General features: G+C 39.6%; 3 protein-coding genes across 3 annotated transcripts; 1 reads left to right on the top strand and 2 right to left on the bottom strand.

The window, feature by feature from the left end:
- Positions 1 to 169: 169 nt before the first annotated feature.
- Positions 170 to 20380, top strand: LOC6568227 (peroxidase). Its single transcript, XM_043214962.1, has 10 exons — positions 170 to 699; positions 10093 to 10251; positions 15597 to 15679; positions 15759 to 15849; positions 17825 to 18213; positions 18273 to 18446; positions 18575 to 19505; positions 19566 to 19844; positions 19903 to 19999; positions 20084 to 20380. The coding sequence occupies exons 1-10, from the start codon at positions 689 to 691 to the stop codon at positions 20129 to 20131; spliced, it is 2262 nt and encodes a 753-aa protein (XP_043070897.1). The 5' UTR covers positions 170 to 688; the 3' UTR covers positions 20132 to 20380.
- Positions 13779 to 15322, bottom strand: LOC6570633 (bifunctional arginine demethylase and lysyl-hydroxylase psr-1). The gene is made up of 5 exons (XM_001996814.3): positions 15154 to 15322; positions 14550 to 14741; positions 14171 to 14482; positions 13982 to 14111; positions 13779 to 13922 (listed from the first exon to the last, which is right to left on the bottom strand). Exons 1-5 carry the CDS (start codon positions 15286 to 15288, stop codon positions 13837 to 13839), a joined length of 855 nt encoding a protein of 284 aa, XP_001996850.2. The 5' UTR covers positions 15289 to 15322; the 3' UTR covers positions 13779 to 13836.
- A 201-nt stretch (positions 20381 to 20581) lies between the features above and the next one.
- On the bottom strand, positions 20582 to 21357 carry LOC6568226 (eclosion hormone). Its single transcript, XM_001994865.2, has 2 exons — positions 21200 to 21357; positions 20582 to 21136 (listed from the first exon to the last, which is right to left on the bottom strand). The coding sequence occupies exons 1-2, from the start codon at positions 21306 to 21308 to the stop codon at positions 20952 to 20954; spliced, it is 294 nt and encodes a 97-aa protein (XP_001994901.1). The 5' UTR covers positions 21309 to 21357; the 3' UTR covers positions 20582 to 20951.
- Positions 21358 to 25438: the final 4081 nt, after the last annotated feature.

Genomic DNA, 25438 nt, shown 5'->3' on the forward strand with positions numbered 1-25438 from the left:
GTTGGCGTTGGCGTTGTTGCTGCGACGCTGACGTTGACGTTGACGCAGTCGCAGCCGCATTCAAGTCGACAAGTTATTTGGTTTTGTGTGGCAGCATTGGGCTGCTGACTTCAGTTATTTGTTGGACACTCGCCGTGGCGGTACTGCAAGCGGCTAACGGTATTGGCACATGTGTTGAACGTGTGGAACTGATAATAAAACGATCAACAAGTGCAGTGAAAAGAACCAAAAAATAATATTCACAAATAAAAGAAATACAACGCGACGAAAGTTAAAACGTTAATAGCACACGTGCTTAACCCACATTGCCGGCTTTTGGGAGAGAAGAAACTAAAAAAAAGTGTTAAATAAAAAAAAAAACGAAAGACTTACGAAACAAACTTGAAGTAGATTGTGTGTTTGAACTTTGCAGGTGACGTGCTGCACTTTGGCCAGCCAACACGAGGCTCTAAAAATAATTAAGGCCAAGTTAAAAGAGAAAAAGAAACCAAACGAAAACAAAACGATCATCGCAATCTGCGTGGGCAGTCGCAACGTTCCACTTTATTGCTTCGACGACCGTAATTGGATTAAGTTTGCAGCTTTTTGGTGTTTGCGTGCGAAAATCGACGCAAAAACGCATTTAAAGAAGTCATTAGTAGCTACAGCGACGACCAACGGCCAAGTGGCAACGTGCAACGTCAACAAAATGATTTTAAGGTATGTCGCCTGATCCACTCAGTTCAATTCAACTAGTTGTTAGTTGGTTAGCTGAAAGTATTTGTATCTATTTCTGTGCCACACTAATTAGTTGCAGTTGTCTTTGTTGCATTTTATGGCACGGCGCCTTACAACACATTGTTTAAGTTCATTTTTGACCACCGAAAGAGCGTGAATGTGTGGCACAAACCCTGTTTACATTTCCAGCTAGCTAAGTCATTTTATGTAATATTTTATGCCTACCGCTGGGTTATGACAACTTTCTGTTCAGCACTTTACCGTTGCTTTCTTGGCGTGGCACTTGACTGGAAAGTTCTGCGTGACCACCAGAGAAATTTTATGTGAGTTCTGTTGACGCTGTCTAATAAACTGCCATATGCCATGTTTGTGTTTTGATTAACACATTTATATTCAGGTTGTATATATGTATTTTGGAATGTCAGCCGCAAACGGCAGCGTCGATCCATTACTAACTGTGTAATTGCTGAAGTTGCGGCTTAATGTGTTCTATAAAAAGGCAAAGCCGAAGTACCACATCTTGTTATATTTTGATACAACAAAGTATATCCGCTGTGCTGCGATGACTTCCGAAAACTTTCTTTTTTTGGACACGCGCCAATCACAGCTTACAATTAATGATCTTTTTAGCAACGCACAGCCAAACTAATCATCACAGACAGCCTCTAGGCAGAGCTTAGCTTAGCTTAGCCTAATGAGCGTATAGGTCATGCTCTTGGCTTAGTGGTAGTAACTGCTGTATGGCGCTTATTTCGTCATTCACACCTACTTAAATTGAGCTCAGCTTGACTACAGTCTCGTTTGAAAAGCAATTAGGTGCCAGCCAGCATTGCAAAGGTGAAAGATAAGATTTTAAGCTGGTCAAAGCAATATGGATATTATTGAACTCGTCGGCAAGTCAAAGCAAGGCGTATAATCACATAATTGCAAGGTAGTCCACTCGCTGGATTTTCAACGCTTTAAGGCAAGCCAGAGAGTGGTGTGTTGTGGGCGTAACCATATCCGACTTGGGTCAGACACTGCCAGAAACCTTTCAGTATTTATTTTTTTGACTAACGGCAGTTCGCAGCTAAACTAACACCAACAATAAACGAAGACTGGGCTAACAATTTACAGCAATAATATTGAGTTATCGCATTGTTGTTAATTGCCAGTTGCTGGCGTTTGTTGACTTGTTCTGTGTCTCGACGGCGGTCATAAAATATAGCTATTAGTAAACCTGAAATAGGAACAGAGCGTAACTTTTGAAATATGCCTTGGCTATGCTCTGTGTAGAAGGGGGGCGTTAACGAGGTCATTAACATTGCTCGCAAAGTTTAACTCGAGTTACACAATTGGCCAAATGCTTGCCAGTTGTTGATTTGGAATTCATGTTCAACCAGTTGTCTGCCTGACCGTCTGCGTCTGCATTTGTCCACTTTACTTTCTCCTTAAATGTAGAAGACAAGCCAAACAGAAAAAATAAAATAAAATAAAACAGCCTTAAGTGCAATGCGAAGTCGATTTCCTGCTGCAATCGCTGGCAATTCCTCAACTGAAACTGGGCTGCATCTGCCTCGAGACTTGCTAGAAATCCGGTTCGCTTAAGTATTATAAAATTAAGACATAATTGTGACTACAGAGCAAGTGAAATGGCTCCAACAGAGCAGCCAACAGGTAGTTACAGAAAGATTATACCGGCATCAACAGACCGCACTCTGATCACCGACAGTTAGCTTCAACGGATTTGTGTCAAGGCTGCTGATGCTCAGCCTGCATTTTGCCAATTTGCATGCAATTTCTGTGCCGCAGCCACAATTGAGGCACAAATCGCAGCTGTCGATTGTTGGGCGTGTTTCTTTCGAAATTGGAAAGCGCCTAAATAACACTTCGAGGTGCTGCTATAAAGGCGCATCGTGTTGCGTTTTAATGAGCGGTTGACCGTATCACAATATTTATTTGATCAAAGTCACATATCAGCAGCTCACAAAGAGCTATCGAGAAAATCAGCAGTTGTCTCTTTTGTAACATTAAAAAAAAACCGTATAAGGTTCAAGCAAAGGCAACGGCAACTGCAGCAGCCGTGAATTGTGGTAAGATTGTGTGCTGGTTTTTTACTTTAATCATTTTTTCTTTTATTTTATCTGTGCATCGTTTTTGGTCATGTGCTTTGCTACAATTACTCGCATAATGCCAATTCCTTGCCTCCTCTCATCTACTCTGAGGCAACCAGCCACGTGACGTTTTTTATATTTTTTTTATTTATTATTATTCCTTTTAACATAAACATTTTTGAAGCAAATTGTTTTTGTGCGGCTGACATTGATGGGTTATGCGGCACTTGGCTTGGTGCTCGATTTTCAAAGTGAATGTTAACCCAACATTCACTTTTGATTTACAGATCTTTGAAATTTTATTTTAACTGATGCGCCATAATACTCGACACTTAACTTAAATTAACCGAAATAATTGTGGTTTCAAAATTGATGCTCATGCTGCCCACAACATGAATTTATTTTTGGAATTGTATTTTAAATTTTTACTTTTAATTGAGTTTCTGGCTGAGTTTTTCATTTAGGGCAATGGTAATGATGCCCTTTGAAAGACCAGCGTCTTTAAAGATACGAATAATGAGTGGGCCAAGCAAGTGAAGGACGGCTGGCAAAAAAGTATACGCTATTCACAAGCATTTCGACATTTATGTTTATACTTGGCTTGAAGTAAAAGTATTTATGTCTAATGATGCAGAGTAATCAACAATCGAATTGCCACTTTTATTTGTTTGTGCTAATTCATAAGCTTTGGTGTAGAAATTTTCTTTTTTCTAAGATGGTACATTCACCAAATCTGCTGATTCACAGTCGAGAAAGTGTTACAAATAACTACTATGACAAATGAATGTTATTTATATGCCTTTGTATATCATACATACCACATACGGACATGAGCTAGCTAGCAAGCGTGTGAACCGAAAGTGAAAAGTATCTTTTCGGATCTTTGGTCTACATATCTAAAATCATGAAAACGCGGTCTTTTTGCGCTTATCAGTCAAGACCGCGTAGAAAACGCCGACGCCGGTATTAATTAATATGCAGTAGCTGTTGGCGATCGTGCAGCAGAATGAAGCGCCTTGGATCGACAATAACAAAGTCTTATAGATCGTGAGAGCCAAGCTAACCCAAATATCTCTTGGATGGTTTTTGTTTCTCTTCTTTTGTGATTTTTTTTTTGGTTTGATTTCATGTGCTGATCTCAAAATGATGTGGCAATTGAAAGCACAACTATGTAGCACAAAAAAATATGAAACATATGCAGTTATTTGTGAAGTGTTGCATATTTAGCTGAAATGCTATTTAAACAAAGCATAATGCTGCATGTTGGCATGCAAAGCTACGCAACAGTCGAACACACAAATCTATATTGTATCCAAAACTGAACAAATCTACCGAAAATACCTAGGCGATAATCACTCGCTCATTTGTAGGCAGGCCAAGTGGAGTGGCTCTTGCATCATTCGCACTTAAATTGATGATGATGACGATGTGCCAATTGTTAGGCATTTGAAGTCATAGCCAAAGACACCGTCGTTGAGTTATTGAATTCATGCAACAATTTGGTAATTGTTGAAAAACAAATGGTGCAACAAAGTGGGGAAAGGCGTTTCTAAACATACAAGCACCACATTTGGTATGTAGGTGTCGCATGAGGATGCTCAGCTGAGACTCAGACTTCGGTTCAAGTTTTAAAGTTAGGCTAAGAAAGTCAAGGCAGCTGAGTTGTACAAAAGCAAACCGAAATCAAAAAGATCAACATCAGCAAATGAAAAAGTTGTTTGTATTTGATTTATGTATTTACAATCGATCGCTGGCCTGGACAGCAGCGAGTTTTGCATTGAGCTTTTGCACTTCAGAAAATGCAATGCAATTTGGTCAATAATCTGGCATTGAAATGAACCGCTTGTACAGTATTTAAATCGGTGTTAAGCACTGCAATTTGTTTGCAATTAGTTGCACCGCTGCCAGTCATAAATCTGCAAAGGCGGTCTGCTTGCTGCGGTCTCAACTAATAAGCTATTGCTCCGCAGATCGCCTACTTAGTTATCAATGGACAACTGGACAACTGGTCAACTGCACAACATGGCGTATGCGCAACAAATATTAAATGCGTGTCAGTTGGCGATAGTATCAGCAAACAGCAAAATCAGCTGCTGCTGAGCTTTGGCCTGTCTCCGCTTTACATTCTAATCGAATGAATTCGATATATTTAAGTCTATAAACTGCACGTTAGCCGTGTCAGATGTTTATCTATGGCATGTCGATTGCGTGCCGCGCTCCTTTGGGGTGATATATCAAAACCCTTCAAGAGATCACGTCGATTTCATTAAATTTATAGGTTTCTTTGCGCGTTTTTTTTTTGGGTCAAATCGTTAGCATGCTTATTAGCCCATAACACAGAGACATGAAACGTGTTTGTCTCTGCACATATGGCCGATTTACGGCACAATAAAAAGATCGACACTAATGCCACATAAATGCGATTCGTGTTGCAATTGGCCAATGGTTTATTAAGTATGCGCCATGTGTGCGCTATTGATTTCATTTTTTAGCACTTGTTGCGTTTGAAATGGTGAACGGATGTGATGACATGTCTGTGGCTTAAACTCAGCCTGGTCCGATCAGCTTCGATTCTGTCTAGAGCGAGATTCACTTGGACTTTAGTAATTGGCCGGTGCAGCCGGTGCACAAACTGATTGAGCAAACCTGAATGCAACAATTAAAATCTTATGAATTTGGTACTGGCAGTCCATTAGATACGAGAAGCCAGACTCGCCAATATCAGGTTTTTAGTAAATAGCAGTTAGTGTCCAGCATTTGGTCACAATAATATTTATGAATGACTTTTAGTTCATACACAAGCTTGAATACAATAAGCTGAAACATTCGAAAGACTATTAAGATTTGTATTATTAGAGAATAAATATATTTATTTAATTATAATAACAATCGCCAGCCTCAAAAATGTATACACTTTAAATTATACAAAACTCAATAAAATATGAATTGTTATTTGAAAAATTATAAAAACAATTGCTGACCGTTAAGGTCTTTAGAGATAAAAATACATTAGACTTAAAATATTACAGACCTTTATTTTAATAATGAATACATTTACTTAATAAATAATAAACACAATTCACAGCCTCAAAATTAATAGAGAATTTTATTTTACAATCTGTCCAAGATACATATTAGCTACTCAAAACCGTTTCATTTCTCTCAGATTGTCAGTGAATACGAAAAATAGAACTCGGAACTATCTAGAAAATGCATCCTTATAATAAGGGTGTGTATTTTTGGGGAACTCTTAAGCAAATGTTCGTAATTTGATGTCAAAATTCACACACGTTTTAAATGCCTTAACCAAGTGGGGTTTCATACCGTATTTTGAATGCGATTCCTTTGCTATTTTTGTTAACAATCAGGGCAAATTTATGCGCATTTCAACACCTTATCAAGAAAACCAAACCCTCTGGGTTGCAAGCAATTTACATATAAATCCCAAAAGACAATGCTGCTCGATGTGGTAAGCAACACCAACAGCAGCATCACAATCAGCAACAACAATAAAGAGTCCACATCGAATGCCCAACAAAAGGTCCTATGCACTTGCCGCGCCTCTGGGCCTGGGCGATGTGCTATATAAGACTTATACATATGAATGCCAGCTAAGAGATGATATAACGATGAAAAATTTACAACATCAAACAATGCCACAACAATGGAAGTGCAACAGCAACATTAACAATGACAATAACGACAACAATAACCGTGCAACGGGCAATTAATGTAGTGCTGATAGATATTATTAACAAATGTCAACATTGGACGCATTTTTAATATGTGGAGATTAGTGGCTCCCATTTCAGGCCTCTGAATGTAGTTTTTGGTAACAATGTTGAAAGTTCAGCCTGCATCATTGTTAGCTGTTAGTTATTGTTAAAGGCTTTTTGGCCCGTCTGGGGCTGACAAAAAAGGTCGCTTCTGGATTTGGCTTAAGTTTTTGGGCATACACTCAAAGTAGGTAAAGTCGGCGGCCCAAGTCCCAAATGTGGTCAACAATTGTTTAGTTGGATAGGTGGAACCAAAGCTGGGTGCTATGCAAGTGCCTTGAATTGTTAGATAAGTTGCAGTTGTGGTTTAAAAATATATATACATTGATGCATGTTTATTTGAAAAGTCGTTTGCAGCAGCCACCAAAAAATTAATTGAGTCTTGCGGGCAGATGTAAAACTTGACGCTGCATGAATATGCAATAATGTTGTTGCCGTTTTGTTCGACTTTTGGCCAGAAGGACGTTTACTGTTTGTGTGTGTGTGTGTGTGCGTGTGTGTGCGTGAACGCCTTTCACAAAAGCTGTCGCCCCAATGGCGAGCAACAATTAATTGACTTACGCAGTGGCCAGCTGGCTGTTGATCTGTTGGCCTGCATGCAATCAAGTCAACTCAACTGTTCAATTTTGTCAGGCGTGGCCAATTGGCATCCACAACTAGCCAATCACTGCGTGGGCGCCGGAGCCTTTTACTGCGTTCTAATTGCCTTGGATTGGCAGCTTAAAAAACCCAAAGAGCCGGCCAATCAACTAGTTTACTTAACATTTAATTATCAACATTGCACACTTTTCGCAGCTTTTAGCGGCTCATAATTTCGTAATGCTGCCTTGAACCATTTTGATTTTGTGTTGCTGGCACTTTTATTTGTGTATTTATGCAATCAACAAGTGGCGCTTGATTGCAAATAAAATATTTAACGAACGAGCGACGGGAAAAGTTTGCAAAAAAATTTGGGCTATCTAATGGTCAAATTGGGTGAGCATCAGTAAAATGTGAATTCCCCTTTATTTATTAAACTGCGAAAAGTCAGGTGTGTGACAAGTGTATGAAACTATTTAACAATTGAATTTAGATTTTGCCAGGCTGTATACTTTGAATATATTTATCAATTATTATTTTTTTTTAATTTTCAAAAATTAATATTTTTAATTAATAAATAAGTACTCAATATTAACCCTAAATGCGCAATCGACATTACTATTAGTACATGGGCCTTCAGAAATGATCCACCATCCTGAGTGTATGATTTAAGAGTGTGTAAAATTATTAAGCAGTTCGTGAACTAGAAATTTTAGCTTACCTTCAAGTCTCTTGCAATTCAATAATCCCACCAAGCATCGATTTTTGATAGAGCACATAGTAGTACGGTTATGGACACTTAAGGTAGCGCAGACAGGATCTTCCTCCATAGGACATATACCGCAATGAAATGGTCCAAGCTGACTGCTGATACCGGACAGGGCGCAGATGCTAACAACGATCACGAAGAGAACTGTATGCGATTTCATATTAAATGGAGTTATGAAGTACTTGTGTAGCCTCGTTTGGTTTAACTGCGCCTTATATAGTGCCAAAAATGTACACCTGTCATGTGTTTATAAGTACATAATTAAAGGTGATCGGCCATAGATTTTGCCATATTAAAATTCAGAATACAATAATAAATAAATTAAAACGCAACACTTGTGCAAATTTTCTAAAAAATTTATTAAACATTCAGGTCATTGCACATTGCGAGAATAAAGCGTTACACATTTTGTTTTCTGACTTTTGATGTGCATCTTTCTGCTTTACCAATTGCATTCATATTATGGTGGATATGTATTTATTCTTTTATATTTTGAAAATAGGTTGATTATTGAGACACTAAAAACCTGCAATCATTTGTATTCCTAGTGCAAGCTGATTGGGTAATGGCCCTCCAACCTGAATGAGAGATTTGAGAGTCAGTAAAATGTTGTAAATTATTTATAAAATATATATTTTTGCTTACTTTGACCTCTCCGGCAAGTCTGAAGTCTGAGCATGCATATATTGAGGAAAGTGCAAATGCTAGTCTCTCTGCCGCGATTCCAGCTGGCGCAGACAGGCCTGTTTTCTCTAGTACAAAAACTGGGGCATTTTGTGGAACCACCCCTACTGCTGACACCGGACAGGGCGAAGATGCTTACAGCGATCACAAAAAGAATTGTTTGGGATTTCATGTTGACGGCAGTGCTTGAAGTACTTGTGTGACCACATAGGGTTTAATTGAGTCTTATATAGTCTCAGGAACGTCTAGAACTTCGTACAGCTCAACAATAGTAAGAATATAATAATACAATTCATCTCTAAATATAGACCAGTCATATATTTATAAGTGGCGATACATAATTAAAGGAGATCGCCCATACATTTCACCATAATACAATTTGTAGGACAACATTAAATGAATCGAAATGAAACACTTGTGCAAACTTGCCAAACAGTTTGATTCAATGTGCTAGTCAATACAATAATAGTTTATTAAATTCAGGCGCATTGCGAGAATAAAGCGATACACAATTGGCATTCAATGTGCAGCTGGTGTTTTTACATTTGCAATGGCATTAAGAGTGTGCTGGCAACGCATAGCTGCTGGATGTACACTTGTCACATTGGTGCTCAAATTACAAGAGGGCATCAACGAAATCAGATACAGTAGCAGCTAAGAAGAAGAAAAAGAAAGCCTCACTACAAAGGCACAAATTGAATTCGATGCGGAAAGTGAAAGGATTTAAGTGCGTTTTATTTGGCTTACACAAGAGCGAAACATCGCCCTAAGCAGCTCTTTTTCATCAAAAAGCCAAAGCAATAGATCACAAATGAACATGGCCAGATGGCAGGGCCAACACAGGGCACTTTCACTGTTAATGTTATTGTTGTTGCTACTGTTGTTGTTGCTGGCAGCATTAACAATCGATACTTATAAAAAGTCATTAACAATCGGACAAAAATAAATATGTGTTTGTTTCAGGCGGCAAAAGGCTAACAAGCCATTTACATCAACACGTGCCCTCCGTCATAAATTTGACTCAATAAAAGCAAGGTTACCAGCTGTCAAGCAGCCAGACACCGCGAAAATGTGGCCAAAAAACAATGCACAGCACACAAAACAATTGCAATTCATATTGATAAAATTCAGAGCGAATCGACAACTGGTATTGCTGCTGCTGCTGCTACTTTTGGCCAGTTGGTGATTAATAGGCCACGTTGCTGGCAAAACGATTTTATGCTCACAAATACACACATATTTACCATATGCACATGTTCTAAATTTTTATTTGACCTTCTCTTTTTATTGAAAATCAAATAGTTTTAATATTCGATATGTAATTAATAAAAATGATCGTAAGTTATTTTAATTTATTTGAAAAATTGTATTGAATTTGTGCCTTGAATAGCATTAAATAAGCTGTGGCTTGTAGCACTTGATACAACCATTAATAATTATTAAAATTAATATGTATTTTTTTTGTTATCCACAGAATACTTGTGCTGGGTCTGCTGAGTATTGCACAGGCGCAATACCATCAATTTGCGGCGCCACAGCACTCCGCCCATGGCTCGGACTGTGCCCTGCTGCTGGCCGGACCGGGTCGTTCTTCGGTCTATGACTATAATGTGAATCTGTTTCGCGGCACGCAGTGAGTACCACAACAAATGCAAATAGAAAATGTGGCAAGCACACAATTGGCATTCTGGGTTACGTTTGCGCTCAAATATTTAAACGTTGACACCAAAAGAAAAAAAAAATATTTAAAAATAAAATGTTAGAATGCTAAACAGACAGTCATAAATCTTTCCTACCGTCGACTCATTGCCTGTCGATACTCTACACCTACGACACACAATGTCTGGGGGCTTTGAGCTAATCATTAACAGCAGTGGCGACAACAACGTGGCGGCATGTTGAAATTGTTTGTCTTGCCAAATGGGCAACGGGGGCAAATGTTGCACGCCTGGGAGCAAGTCTTCAACTTGCGATGACTCGCGTGTCTCTGGCTGGCACTGGGACTGCGGCTCAAATAGTCACTCAACGCAGCGGGTTAGCGTTGTGCGACTGTATTGCCAACAGTAAGAGGCATGCTGAGCGATTGGATCTGCTGTTGGACAGGAGAGTAGCTAAGACCTTTCAGTTAGCAGACAGCTACATTAGCAGTTAATGCCTGATTTGTTGAAGGAATGCACTTTTATAAACATATTTACATATATTTATGAAATATTTACCATTTCTGACTTTGTAGTTTGAACATGGGTATATTTATCTGAACATCACTAAAGTCCTGCAATCGTTGGGAACGTAGCATCCATTCTAAGTGGGCGATTTAAGAGTCAGTGAAGTTTGGAAGTTATTCATGACATGTATATTTTTACTTACTTTGATGTCTACTACAAATCTGAAGTCTCATCAAGCAGAAATTATTTAAAGTGCAGATGCTAATGTTTCTGCCACGACTCCTTTATTCCATTTTACATGCAGTGGGGCATTTTCCTGGCGAACCCCTACTGCTGGCACCGGACAGGGAGCAGACGCTAACACCAAGCAGTAAAAGAATTGTCCGAGTTTTCATATTGAAGGCAGAGTTAGAGTTTGAGTGTGTCTTATATAGTTTCATGATTGACCAGAACTTTGAATATCTTAACAATAGTAAGATAGATAGATCTTAACAATAGTAGAATAGAATTCATATTTATAATTCAACACGAAATGTACTCATAAGTGCGGAGATATTATTAAAACTGAGACACCATACATTTTGCCATAATACAATTCATGGCAAAATATTAAATTAATCGAAATGAAACACTTGTGCAAATTTTCCAAAACCTCCATTAAACATTCTGGTCTATATGAAAATGGTTTATTACATAAATTTTTTGACTTCTAACTGGCTTCGGGTATGCAGCTTGTATTTTTGCTGCAATAAGCAAATGAGTTATTGACCTCGACTTCGGATACGCTGTCTTCGGCTCAACGTGAAAATATAGAGTCATGTGATGCGAACGCGTCTGTTTGACGGCACTTGACAATCCGCCACAGATTTGTTCGTAAAAACCACACAGCAGCAGGCACGGCTGCTGCAGCAGCCACAGCAGCAGCAGTAAACCAACAGCAAATACAAAAAAAAAACAAAGCAGCAACAAAACCTATACAAATAAATGGCATTGCAACACTTAAAGCACCTGTGGTGCGACGCGACTTCAGCTGCTGCACGGCCGCCTCTTCTATTGATGGCAAACTGAAGTTTTGAAACGATTTCGAAATGTGACTTTGAAAAATAAAAAAAAAACAAAAAAAACAAAAAAGAAAATGTCTGAACTTCGACCATGCACAACAATGCTGCAGAGCTGCAACACAGACGGTTACAATTTAAATGTCGCACGATCGGGCTATAACAAATTTTTATATATAGGGGTCACCAGAGAGTTGAGCTAATTTTGGAGGGGCTGCCTGATGCGAAAACGTGACTCGACAACTATTTGGCTTTGGCCTGGCTATTGAACTTTGTTGCGGCCGGCAAAAATGCAGTCTACAATCGCAGCAGTCACAACAACCTACTTAAAAGCTAAATACTGGTTTGCCGACCTGGGCCACTTTCATTGCTGCTGCTGATGCTGCTCTGATATGTAGTCATTTTATATTTGTTGTCTCCTCCTCTTTCCCGAGTGTCGTCTGCGTAACTGTGGTAGCTACGGTGCACGTCTCGGTTATGCCACAAGGCCCCAAAAACTCACCAGCGCATAGATAGCTGATATATATATGTATATATATATATTTTTTTTTTGAGTGCTGTATCTGTAGATTTACAACACGCTTTTGCAATTACTCACAACTTACAATATTACGCATACGCCACGCCGGCCCGTGCAACCAAATACAGTTTCACTTTTAGCAGGAAGCATTCGCTTGTATCTCGCGCACCTGCAAACGCGAATTGATTTCATAGTGCAACAGTACACATCCATACATACACACATACATTTATTCAAACAACTAATGCAGTACCAGAGCAACCCAATCAGGATAACCAAGTCGATTCCAGTGCGTGCCGCATGCAAGCAACTTTCTAGCTGGCCCAAGACTCTGGCTAACTGCCCACCAGCCAATCCAATGCGCACATTGAACTTTCCATCAGCAATAAATTACAAAATTAACTCGCAGACCAGTTAAGTGCAAGACGCCATTTTGCATTTGACAAATTTTAACCAAAAAATAAGAGTGCAATCTTCCAGCAACATTTGCTTGGCACCCTTACTGAGCAAGAGTTATTGAATTTAAGTGAGACTCATTGAAGAATTAACGAAAACTCTTTAAAAACGATTTCTTAATAAATTTGACAGTATCTATTCATAAATATAAAAGTAAAAATTGTAAAGTTCCTCTATGAATTTGTGATTGAAAATGATTACAAGCGATGTAACTATTTAATTGATATTTGACAAGATTTAATATGTATAAAAACTAAATTCTTGTATATCTCTGAAGACTTATATGACATGAAATATATTGGAAAAAATATGTATTTATATATATATATTTTTTTATTTTTTCCAAAGTAATGCGGGGAAAATTATAACAAGAATGTGGAAAATGCTGGCACACTTTTGATTAATGAAATACAATAAATTGATTTCTACGGATATTAACCAATTTTAGAGGTTAATTACTGCTACAATTTTAAGATATTATGGGCCAAAGTAATTTTTCCTGCAGTGTCGCATACCTAATATCAATATCATTATATCCACAGTTGCATATGCAGCGTGGCACACACAGAAAAAATAGATGCAAGTTCGCGAAGAATGTCGTCCATTGCTTAAATGGTTTTGCATTGCGTGACTAGGCAATGTGTTGGGTGCTATGGCGTTTATGTGCGTATGTGTGATAAGCTGTTGTTGTTGCTGTTGTTATAATTATTTAATACTTACGCATTGTTAACATGTATCGTTGTCACCTGACACGCGTTTTACATGTCGCTCCATTTGAGGAAGTCGCTGTAGCCCCATTTTTAGCGGGGTATTTACGACGAGAAATTTGCGTGTTTTGGCATTTAATTAACAAACCGGCTACAAACGCAAATGCAATGTTCAAGTTAAGTTAAGTTGTTACTGTTACAGTTACAATTACTGTTTAGCTCATTTTTTTATTTGGCAAAAAGATGATGTGAGTGCTGCTTCCTGTTGACAAAAAAAAAAAAACAAAAAACTCACTTGAAAATGCGTTCGACTTAGTCGTATTCAGCGCCAATGGTGAGACTAACAGTGCCCGGTTGCACAAATGTTTGATGATACCATCTATTAGTATCCAAAACAACTGCAAATGCAATAAAATACTAGAATTTTAAAGACATACATTTCAATTCACCAACTTACTGATATCTCCCTGTTGTACAACCACTTCAAAACGTCGACATTGGAAATAGCATTCGGGTGGTGGCACCAGCAGCCAGCGTTTGCTGCCAGCCAACTGCGCCTGCCACGATGGCAAACGAACATTGTCAATCTGGTTGAAAGTAAGTCCTGTTAAGCCAATTAAAAACCTTATTAAGCCACAATACTCACATGCATTTGGGCGCCTAGGCCAGCTGTGCCAATGAAAAACCAATCGACAGCATTATTCTCTGATCGCTCGGGCAGAAAATAGGGTCGACCATAATGCTTGCGAAACTCCTCGGCAGTCTCGGCATTGCAATTGCTCCAGCCAAAGTACCAGGGCAACTCATCCGACTGCAATTCGATGCGTGACTGCGGCATGTCCAGAGCCTCGTAAATGTCCTGAAACCCCGTTTTGTATGGTAAAAACTGGCAGTCTCGTATGCGCTGCTTGCGCTTAGCCTTGCCGTAGACGCCCCGAAAGTACTCGTAATTGAAGAGCTACAAACGACAATGGTTTTTAAGAGTGTATTTTAATTAGGTGCCGCTGTTTTGTGTGTTAACTCACCGTTGTTGCTGTCCAGTTCTGCATGGCATCGCTGACAATGACCGGCGCACCCGTGTATGCATATTCCGTCTCGAATGTGGCAGCACTAAGGTCGCTTAGGCGCGGTACACTCTCGATGTTGGCGCAGAAACCACACCGCTCTGGTGGTCGCAACGCATAACGCAAGGGGCGTGGCAGTGACAAAGCACAGCGCTATGAATAGCAAAAAGAAAGAACGGTTATTTAAGGCACGCCACACACTAAATAGCCTTGCAGACCGCATATTTCATTTTAATTATTAATTGAAAAATTCGACAAAGCTTAGTGATTTTGTGCAGTCCAAATATGTTGGTGAAAACCACACTTTCGATCGATTTTTGCCATGTGATATATATAAATAAAATCAATTGATCAAGCAGGCATACATGATTATATCTACTTTCATATTGATACTCATACAGAATACATACACCTAATGGTCACGGAGATGTCTTCTTCAATGTGTTACAGGCTTACGTCAAAATTACAATTATTAAAAAACAATTATTTTACCCTAGATTGCTATTTGTTATATTTAAGAAAACTTAGCTTTCATTGTTTAGTTTTCTGCGGCAAGTTCACTCACCTGTCCCTGCAACTCCGTATGGTAGTAATTCAGCAACCAAATAGCCAAGACACACAACAGCACAATTTTGACGAACCTTATCAGTTGTTGAGTGCGTGCGGATGCCTTGCAGTGCTTGTGCAACATCTGTTGCATTGTGGCACTCAGTTCAGCTGCTCGATGTGTCCACAATATTTGTATCAGCTTTCTACGCGCTTGTTCCATGTTGCCTCGTCTAAGTCACGTATTCAACTGTGGCCAGATCTAGTTGGCAGCCAAACATTTCCGTTTCCTGCTGCCATCTGCTGCCTGCTGGCCTGTCAATAATTTGATTATCAGACACCACGCAGGCTGTGTGTGTAGGCGTGTGGGGTGTGTGGTTAGCATGTGATAGCGACAAATTGCCAGCCATTGTCAATAAAATTCAATATTCTCCTTTCTTGTTTTGCCATTTTCTTTCGCAGTAATCCATACAACAGCGGTGCTGGCACTTGTATCACCTATGATGCCATCAATGCGGCCTATTCGGATGCACGCAAGCGTATACGTAAGTGTTTTTTTTATACAATGCGTAGATAAGTGAATTATTGATAGACATATATGCATTTATCTGATGCACTTTGCAGGTGTGGCCGAGCCCAAGTCCGACTGGAAGCCTGAGGAACTGGCCACCGTGGGCGAGCTACTGCTCGATATATCCATACAATTGGCGCGAACGTAAGTAAATGTTATGGCTATGAATGCTGAACGCATTTGAAAGTTGCGCCTGACACGCCCACTGTCCCAATATATGATTGCCAAATAACGCATGACATGGCACTTAAGTCGTGCCGTTGCACGTTGTCTGCCCGTCAGTCCGTTCGTCCGTTCGCCCGTCCGTCAGACCGCCCGCAGCCATAAATATGTATGAGCTTAGAGCTGGAGCTTAACTGAACTGAGCTCAACTAAACAGAACTGAATTGGTGCTGCTTGCCACCCAGCCTGGCTGCCTGGCTGGCTGCCTTCAAGGTTCTGCGGATTGGTTGGATTTGAAAGTTTGGCACATGCAAATGCTAATTACAATGCCAAAATTGCTGTAGCTATCGATGTCGTCGCTGGCTTTGATTGATGTCCAATTGGCCACCTGTAGTGTGCGGGTCCCAGCCAGATTTTATACATATTTATTTTTTTTTTGCGTCATTAAAAACTTCTTCGAACTGGCGTAACTTCATTTAATTTATTTTCGGCTTGCCTCGAAATGTTTTTGCCAAGCTATTTGCTGTGCTCGCATCACCAAAACATAAACAAAATGCGACTTATGCAATCCGAAAGACTGTTTGGGATGGCAGTCTCAGTGAGAGTGCGCGTGACTGCCCCATCCAACCAGAAAACACAAAAAGAAGCCAGCTGAGGATGCAACATAATATTTCCAGTTTTGTTGGTTGGCCAACTGGCGTTTTGTGGGTAAGCGGGTTGCCAAGTTAGTTGGCCAAAGCCACCACGATTCCGCAGTTCCACTCACAGTTGCAGCCTGTGTGACTTTAGCGTATGTGACTTTCTTTTTTACCTCATCGCTCAACCATCTAATGCAAATACGAAATCGGCTAGAGGATCATCAGCGCTGCAGCTGCAGTTGTATAATCCTATGACTATGGTCTTTGGAGCCGCCCAATTAAATAAAGGATTTTTTTTTTTAAATTTCGTTCGCAAATTTTATAGCCATTTTTATCGCACTTAAAATCTATTTTGAAATGCAGCTTGCATAAGCTTAAATATTAGAATGGATGATGATGATTTTAACTAAGAATATTGGCAATTCGTATGAATATAATAGAAAGCTTTACATTTGGAGGAAGTACTTATATATATTATTTAAGCATCTTGCCTAATAGATAGTTGGTACTTAAATTTAATTTGAATTTCCTTTTAGTTAACTATTAGCTTATTTTCAATGCTGTGGACAGGTATTAAACACTCTTTTGAATACTTTTCGTTTGGCAGCTTTTTTGTTTTGTAGCCATTTCCTCAGCTTGGCTAATTTATGCACCTTCAGTCCATTTAACCGCTGGCCCAATTGAGTGTAAAGTTTTTTTTTCCCATCTTCATATCAGCTTTGCACTATCTTCCGAGCCAAAAACAATAGATTTACCTTCCCTTTGCAGTCCCTTTGCTCAGGTTTTTACAGTTTTTCTCACTTTCCCATTGCACTTGAGGAAGTATCGGATCACAAATTTATTATGCACCAACCCCAACAGAGTTTTTTTTATTTTGTATTTTTTGTTGTTTTATATTTGGCACTTTGGGCAGCAATAGATACAAGATAAGCGACGCTTATTTTACAGGCCACAGGCCAGGCAGTCGGCTTCAATAAAATGGCAAGTGGCTTAAATTGAAAGCGAATAGTTTGTCATCGATGTCAGAGTAAAATCTAAAATCAGCACAGCAATGTCTGTCACTGTAAGCTGTTAGTCGTGCCAAAAGCGCGTTAATTGCATGCCGCTCACTAACCGGCAAAAATTGATAATTTTGCAATTTTTTTGACAAATTGCAAAATATCAGCACGAAGGAGAACTAAACGGGCCAAACAGGAAAATGCCAAGTTGAGCGATATCCGCAGCAATTGCCGGCTAATTCAGATACGATTCAGATACAATTTGTCAGCATTTGGCCACAGTTGTTGGCCTGTCAACTAATTTATAATAATTTCCTGCAGCTATGGCCTGTCCTATGAGGAAATCGAGAAGGGTCTGCCCACAATTGACACATCCAAGACGCTGATTCGTGAGGTCTGTCCGCCGTTCTTTGCCGGCGTCGAGTGCCGACCGGGAAAATATCGTCGTTTTGATGGCCTCTGCAACAATATCGAGCATCCCACTTGGGGTGCGGCCAATTCACCGTTCCAGCGTCTGATTGGCCCACTCTACGCGGATGGCATCAACGCACCGCGCATTTCGTTAACCGGTCGCGATTTGCCCTATTCGCGTGTGGTCTCGCGCACAATGCATCCCGATGATGGGTATCATGATCACGCCGGCACCGTTATGGTCATTGCCTGGGGTCAGTTCATGGATCACGACTTTACGCTGACGGGCACACCTTTGGGTAGGTCGAGCAACTGTGCGATCCGAACAGCTTTAAAGAGCAATTCACTCCAATTACAGATCCCGTCAATCGCAACGATCCAGAGGAGTGCTGCAAGCGTCCCCTACATCTGAAGCATCCATATTGTAATGAGATACGCATCCCCGATGACGATTACTTCTATCGCCTCTTTAATGTCAAGTGTATTGATTTCGTGCGTGGATTCCCATCGCCGAGGCCAGGCTGTCGCTTGGGTGAGTCAACTGGTTATTTGCCATATTCAATTATTTATGCTGACTCGGGAAAACATTCATTAAACAAAATCAAATTAATTTCAAGCAAATCAACAAATTTCAAACTGAAAATTTGATTTAATTTTTAGGTTCTCGCCAGCAATTTAATACGTTGACTGGTGTCATTGATGCCAACACTGTCTATGGTGTTAAGGAATCGTTTGCACGCAAACTGCGTACTGGCTATGGCGGTCTGATGCGCATGAATCCTGTGTTCCAGGAGTATGGCCTGAAGGATTTGCTGCCTCTTAAGCTGGACATTCCCGATGAGGGCTGCACACGACCCAATAAGAGCATGTACTGCTTTGAGGGTGGCGAGATTCGCGTCAATGAGCAACTGGTGCTAACCTGTATGCACACGCTAATGGCGAGGGAGCATAATCGTCTGGCCACCGGACTATCGCAGGTCAATCAGCACTGGGATGACGAGACGTTGTTCCAGGAGGCACGACGCATCAATATTGCCATTGTGCAGCATGTGACATATAATGAGTTCCTACCCATTTTGCTGGGTAAGGAGGTGATGGAGAAGTTTGGCCTGGTGCTGCAGAAGGATGGCTACTGGGACGGATATGAGTCGACTGTGAATCCGGGCATAATTGACTCATTTGCTGGTGCTGCTTTCCGCTTTGGGCATTCTCTGCTGCCCACTGCTGTGGAGCGCTGGTCAAAGGCACACAAATTTATAGCCTCCAAGCGATTGTCGGACCTGATTCGTCGTCCCTATGATTTGTATAGAGCTGGCGTACTGGACGAATACTTTATGGGTCTGATGAATCAGGTGGCACAAGCAATGGATGACTCCATTACCCAAGAGGTGACCAATCATCTGTTTAAGAAGGAGGGCGCCCGCTTCGGCATGGACCTCGTCTCATTCAACATGCAACGTGGCCGTGAATTCGGAATACCCGGCTATATGGAGTTCCGCAAGTTCTGCGGACTGCCCACCTCCAATACCTGGGACGAGATGTACGGCTCCATGCCCAATGAGACTGTGTTGCGTTATGGCAGCATATTCGAGTAAGAATTAGTTAGACAAGTGCACAGCCATAGTCCATTATTCAATTATTTGTTCATTAGGCATCCTGGTGACATTGACTTGTGGTCTGGTGGTGTGTCGGAGAAGTCACTGCCTGGCTCCATGCTGGGACCGACATTTGCTTGTGTGATTGCCACACAGATGAGCTACTTGCGACGCGGCGATCGCTTCTGGTATGAGTTGCCCAATCAGCCATCGTCCTTTACGCCCGAACAGTTGCAGGAGATACGCAAGGCGAAACTCTCCCGTTTGATTTGTGACAATACCGATTTGATTGATACCGTTCAAATCTATCCAATGGTTTTGCCCGATCATGAAATGTAAGTTGATTTATTTTGCTACTTGAATGTGAACTAATTTAACACTTTTTTTTATCAGTAATCCACGCGTGCCATGCAAGAGCGGCATTATACCCTCTATCGATCTGAGCAAATGGGCAGACTTTGGGGGTCATGGTGTGGACTCGTCTGTCTATGTAAGCAGGAGCAAATTTTGAGCTCGAAATAGATACATATATGAGTACTTTAAATTGTACTAATATGCGTTTGTTCACTTCCAGAACTATATCAATGAAATTCCCGACACGCTGCTCAACTTTAGAAAATAAAGAAAATCATTTGGTTGAATGGTTTTCGCATAACTCTATACATTTGGCAATGAAGACAACTTTAAATCCTGTGCATACATTTCCCAGTTCTACATTCTGCACCAACCATCGACACTTAGAAACTAACTATACCTAGTCTTTACTATCAATACTGAAACGCATCTTTCGCTTGAAAAGCATCCTTAAGCCTGTCTGTTGTAGTTTCACACTGCCATTTTCTATAGTGATTTCCAACATTTCCATGCATTATCCATACATTTTTTTTGTATATATGTATTATTTTAAAATAGCAAAAATACAGGGTAAGTTAAAAGAAGGCCGTCAATAAAACACACAAGACCTTGGATAATATTAAAATATATGAATATTTCGTTGTAAGTTTTGTATATGCAAAAGATATCATTTAAATAAAATTAAAAAAAATATTAAAAAAATAAAACAATGTATGAATAGTAGTTTAAATTCTGTTAATTATTTAATGTTGATTATTATTATAACTATAGGTTGGTAAGTAAGTACTATAGGAACTTCTTTGATAACGTGCTGAGGTCTGCCGGAAACTCTTTGTTAAGTGTTTTAGTTAAAGCCATTAATTCGTATATCGTTAACGCCAGTTTCAGTTTCAGTATCGTCGTGGTCGTCATCATCCAAGATTGTGTTGAGCATCGCATCGCATCGCATCGTATCGCATCACCTCGCATCGCCGTGACCCAAAAACTCGTTTGAGTCACACCGGCGATAAAAATACACGCCCGCATACAAACACATACACACACACATAAATATACAGTTTTAAGAGACGGATACATCTGTCCAGCCTCTACTCGAGCGCATTGATGAACGGCGCTATAGAGCCAAGATCTTCGCAATCGGGTATCGCTTTACCTTTGAACTTGAGACAGGACTCGGCACAGGTTTGGCCCTGGAAGTAATCGCCAAACATTTTCTTACACTGGGCGCAATTGTTCAGACAAATCTGTATAAAATCAATGCCGCCCATGGGATCTATAGATATCAATTAATGAAAAGTTATATATTACTCAGATGCCATATCCTCGTCTCGCTTACCAAAACGCTTGCCATAGTGTCCTATGGAGGGAATCGCCTCACCGAACTGAAGCAGACAAAGAGCAGTCAGCACAATGCTTATTAGCAGCAGATTCTTATTGGTGCACATGGTTGCAATGGTCAGGCTCTCTGTCAAATGAATATAGAGTATAAATTGCTTTTAAATTTTGTACTTTTAATACGTGCAAAGTAGCATATGCGACCGTTGTGCGCCAAGTGCGATGTTGAAATAATTAAACGTACGTTTGTCTCTTGTTATTTTATAGGCGACGCGACCCAAACGCAGATGCGAAAGCTTAACAACGTCAAGAAGTCTGAAACGGTTCAGAGCGGCTACAACAACAACAACAGCAACAACAATAAGCGCTTCAAGCCGGTCTCCGAGAGTCCGGAGTACGTCAGATATTTGTACAAAAAGAAATAAAAACGAGATCAAAACAAATTCAATAAAATGGCAATTTGCTTATTATTATTATTGTTCCCTATGCAAATGATATGTGTTGGATTTGTTTATTCATTTCATAAAGGCTACTAAGGAATTGTTAGAGGAGTCGCGAGAGTCTTTGTTTAGTTTTGCATAATAATATAGATAATCAGATATTGTGGCATTTTAATAGACAAGCTAATGGGAAATTAAATGTTTTTCGTTTACATATTTTATTTTTGAGAAGGTTTTTCGATATGTAAAATGCGTTTTAAAGTTTAGACGAGGTGATCTTTAATCTGGTTTATCTATTCATAATTTGAGAAGAAATCCATCGAAAAAAATTCCCCACTCTCAAGAACAAATGAATTAAAATTCACCGGCTCACTGAAAGAAAGTGAAAATCATATGGAAAGTAACAACAGGAAACGGACTCAGCCGAACTGCAACCGATGTCATATGTTAAAATTGTAATTAATGCAAATCGAATGAGGCCAAGTTGTTGGTCGTTCGATCGCCTGATCACTCATTAATTAATGGCGCTGTAACTGCAGCTCAAATCGTATAACGTAGCACAAAGTTGGACAGCGTCGTTGGCGCCGGCGCCGGAGCCGGAGCCAGAACAACAATAATAATAATTTACAAACCAATAAATTGCGTAAAATTCTTTTGTCCCAACCGGACACATGGCTGCTGCTGCAGCCGCTGCTGCTGCTGTTGCTGCCAACGACTGGTTTAGCACCAAATTACATTACGGCTTGCGGCTACACGCTGTCTGGCAGCCTGTCAGCGGGTATCGTCACATTGTTTTTATACCCTTGCGGAAGGAGTGTTATTCGCAATTGCATCGCTCATTGGAAATACAAAAAAAAACTTATTTATGTAGATGGCGAACTGAATTCGCTTTCACATCTCGCTAAATTGGCATAACATTATTGTAGATATCTCGGAAAGGATCAATGCAAAATTTAATTCTTTTTTTTAAAAAATGTTTTTTCTTAAGCCACAAATTTGTATAGTCTTTCAAAATGTTCTATATAGATCAACTCCCCTTCAAGCAATCGTTTGGAAAATAATGTTTTAAGTAAGCCTCCAAATGCAGTTGCTTTAAATCAGCTGTGTCATCTATCGGCAGAGTATTTTATCTTCGGCACAACGCTGATAACAGATCTGTGTTGTTTTGTTGTGCACTTTTTAAAATCAATTTGTACAGTTTTTGCTCAAACAAAACGCTTGTAATTATATATTCACTAGTCAGCTATGTAAATCGTGGGAAAATTTCAAGTTATGCTAATTTGATGTCAACTAAACGATTTGATTGCACTTTATATGTATTTTATAAGCTAATTGCCAACACGCGCCGCACGTATGAGTAATGTGAATTGAGTGTTAAACATGTCGTATACGTCACATGCAGTTGGTGGGTGTGACACTTGAACTGACAGCAGTTCTTGCCTAATTGATTTGGTGACGTACACAAAACTCGAGTGCTCGAGACTCACCGGTAGTTAAGATCTTAAGTGATCTGACAGCGGTACTTGGTGGTTGGCGCGGTTGTGGGTTTGTTGCGAATTCGATGTGATGGTTTTTTTTTGATTTTGGTGTTGGTGTTGGCGGCGGGTTTGTTTGCTGAAAACTGGTTCTGCAGCGACTGTTGCCGAAGTGCAGAGTTCTTATTGTATTTATACAATTGGTATAGCTTGACTGTTGTCTGTTGTCAGGGGCCCCTTGGGTGATATTGTGCGCAAATAAATCAATTTGTCTCGGCAACAAACATCTAATTGAATATTTGCTTGCTAGTAAACAAAAACTTACTTCCGCTGACAGCTACTTTCTTGAGTGGTTTTCACAGCACGCTGTATTGGCTGGATGTCACTTATCCAGTTTAATTGCGTTTCTTTCATGACAACTGTGTAGCAATATAAACGGATTATACAATCGAAAGCTTTAAAGCAGGAAATAAAAATATAAGCTTGCCAAAACTTATAGGGTTTCCATTTGCCAGGTAGGTGATACTGCTTGCTAGCTACATATATCAATCATGAATGTAGGATTGATTCAATTATTCTATTGCAAGAATTCAGTTGATTTTGCATAGTTCCCTTTTGTTCTAAGTTCCGTTGGTAAATTTTGAAATTTACATGTAATTGTTTTTGTCCTTAATTGCGAACTGAACTTACGGCTTTTACACTGCCTTCAGAACAGATACATTATTATGATTAATTAATTTAAACTGTCTGATATCAATTTGTTCTTTCTTTAATTCTGTCACTGATTCCATTTTTAAATTTAAATTCAAATAATAAACTGCTTTCTTACCAGCTGTGTAGATAATTTGCACTGCTTGCAAGCCAACGTTTTATTGCACACTTGGCAACACTTTTTGTGGTTCAAAGACTCACTTTGAAAAAGTCACTAGATGGCGCCACGTGGTCTAATTTGGAAAGCGAGTTGATAGCTGGAAGTTAAGTACTTTAGACCCAATATTTTATACTATTTAAGAGTGAACCATTATCATTATTATTATTATATTATTTTAGATGCTTATATATATATATATATTTAAATCTTTTTCTTATGATAGTTTGAAGTCTTGTAAGAAATTGTTAATTTTACGCTGAAACTGATTAATGTCATTCGTGCAGAATATAAAACATGCTTCTATTTAACTAAGGCTTCATAAAGCCAATCAGTCGCTCTTCAATTTAAATCTCATTATTGAAGTGCCAAATTAAGATCTCCGTCGAACATGAGTTGAGAAGTTGGATAAGCCTGAAAACTGGACGATGGCTGCTGGCTGCTGGCTGCTTTCGGTTGATAGCCATTCGCTGTTGAAATTCCACAAAAACCAAAAATTCTCGAAATTGAACGGCATTCGAATGAGTTTGGTAGTTTTTATTTGTATGTTTGTTTGTTGCGCTGTGTGAGTACATTTGCAGTCGTATTGAAAGTGTTGCCGTACAAGCAAACATCAACGCCTGCGAAATGTGAAAACTTTTATTAGTGGCTGTTGCCTCTCTCAAGGCGCAGCGGGTAAATCAGCAAAAGATTTTCTTCAATGCAGGGCAATTTATTGCATTTTATTTTCTTTTTTTTATAACTATTTTGCTGTGCTGGACTTTATTTTGTGCAGCAGCAACTTTTATTTTAAGCCAAGTAGAGGTTTGGCTGCGTTTATTTATGAACTCTGCTCGAAATCGATGCGTTTACTCCTATGTGGCTCAATACTTTGCAACATTTGCCATTCTCTTTCATGCCACAGTCGACGAAGGCTCAATATTTCAGTCACGTAAGCATTAAATTTCGAGCTCAGACAATACGCTCATTGTACCAGTGATTTTAGCTTCAAGATATTGCTGTTTATATATATAAATTTATATATATATATATATACATATATATATATATGGCAGCGGCCAGAAAACATGACAATAGCGAAATGAAGCCTATTGGTTTGTAGCTGCTGGCTGCCAGCAAACTTTCTCAATTCGGGCCAACTTTATTTTAAATGCATATAATCGCAGTATTCTTTAGCAAGTCACGCACTGAACGGTAAAAAAAAGAAAAACAACAACAAAAACCGGACAATGTCTGTCTAAAATGAGACACTTTATTTAGTTTCACTTGTTAATCATGAATAAATTCCTTGCCTTGACCAAAAATAAAACATACTTCAAATACTTGAAAATAATTGGTAACTATAAACCCATTTTATGCCCAACTGAGCAAGGGATTCTTGCTAGTAAAATTTAGGGCTGCCAGCCAACGTGTCATATGCGTAATTAAGCACACCTTCCTCCTGCTCATCGCTCACC

The sequence above is a fragment of the Drosophila grimshawi genome, unplaced genomic scaffold (genome assembly GCF_018153295.1).
Source record: "Drosophila grimshawi isolate 15287-2541.00 unplaced genomic scaffold, ASM1815329v1 contig_311, whole genome shotgun sequence".
NCBI classification, from domain to species: domain Eukaryota; kingdom Metazoa; phylum Arthropoda; class Insecta; order Diptera; family Drosophilidae; genus Drosophila; species Drosophila grimshawi.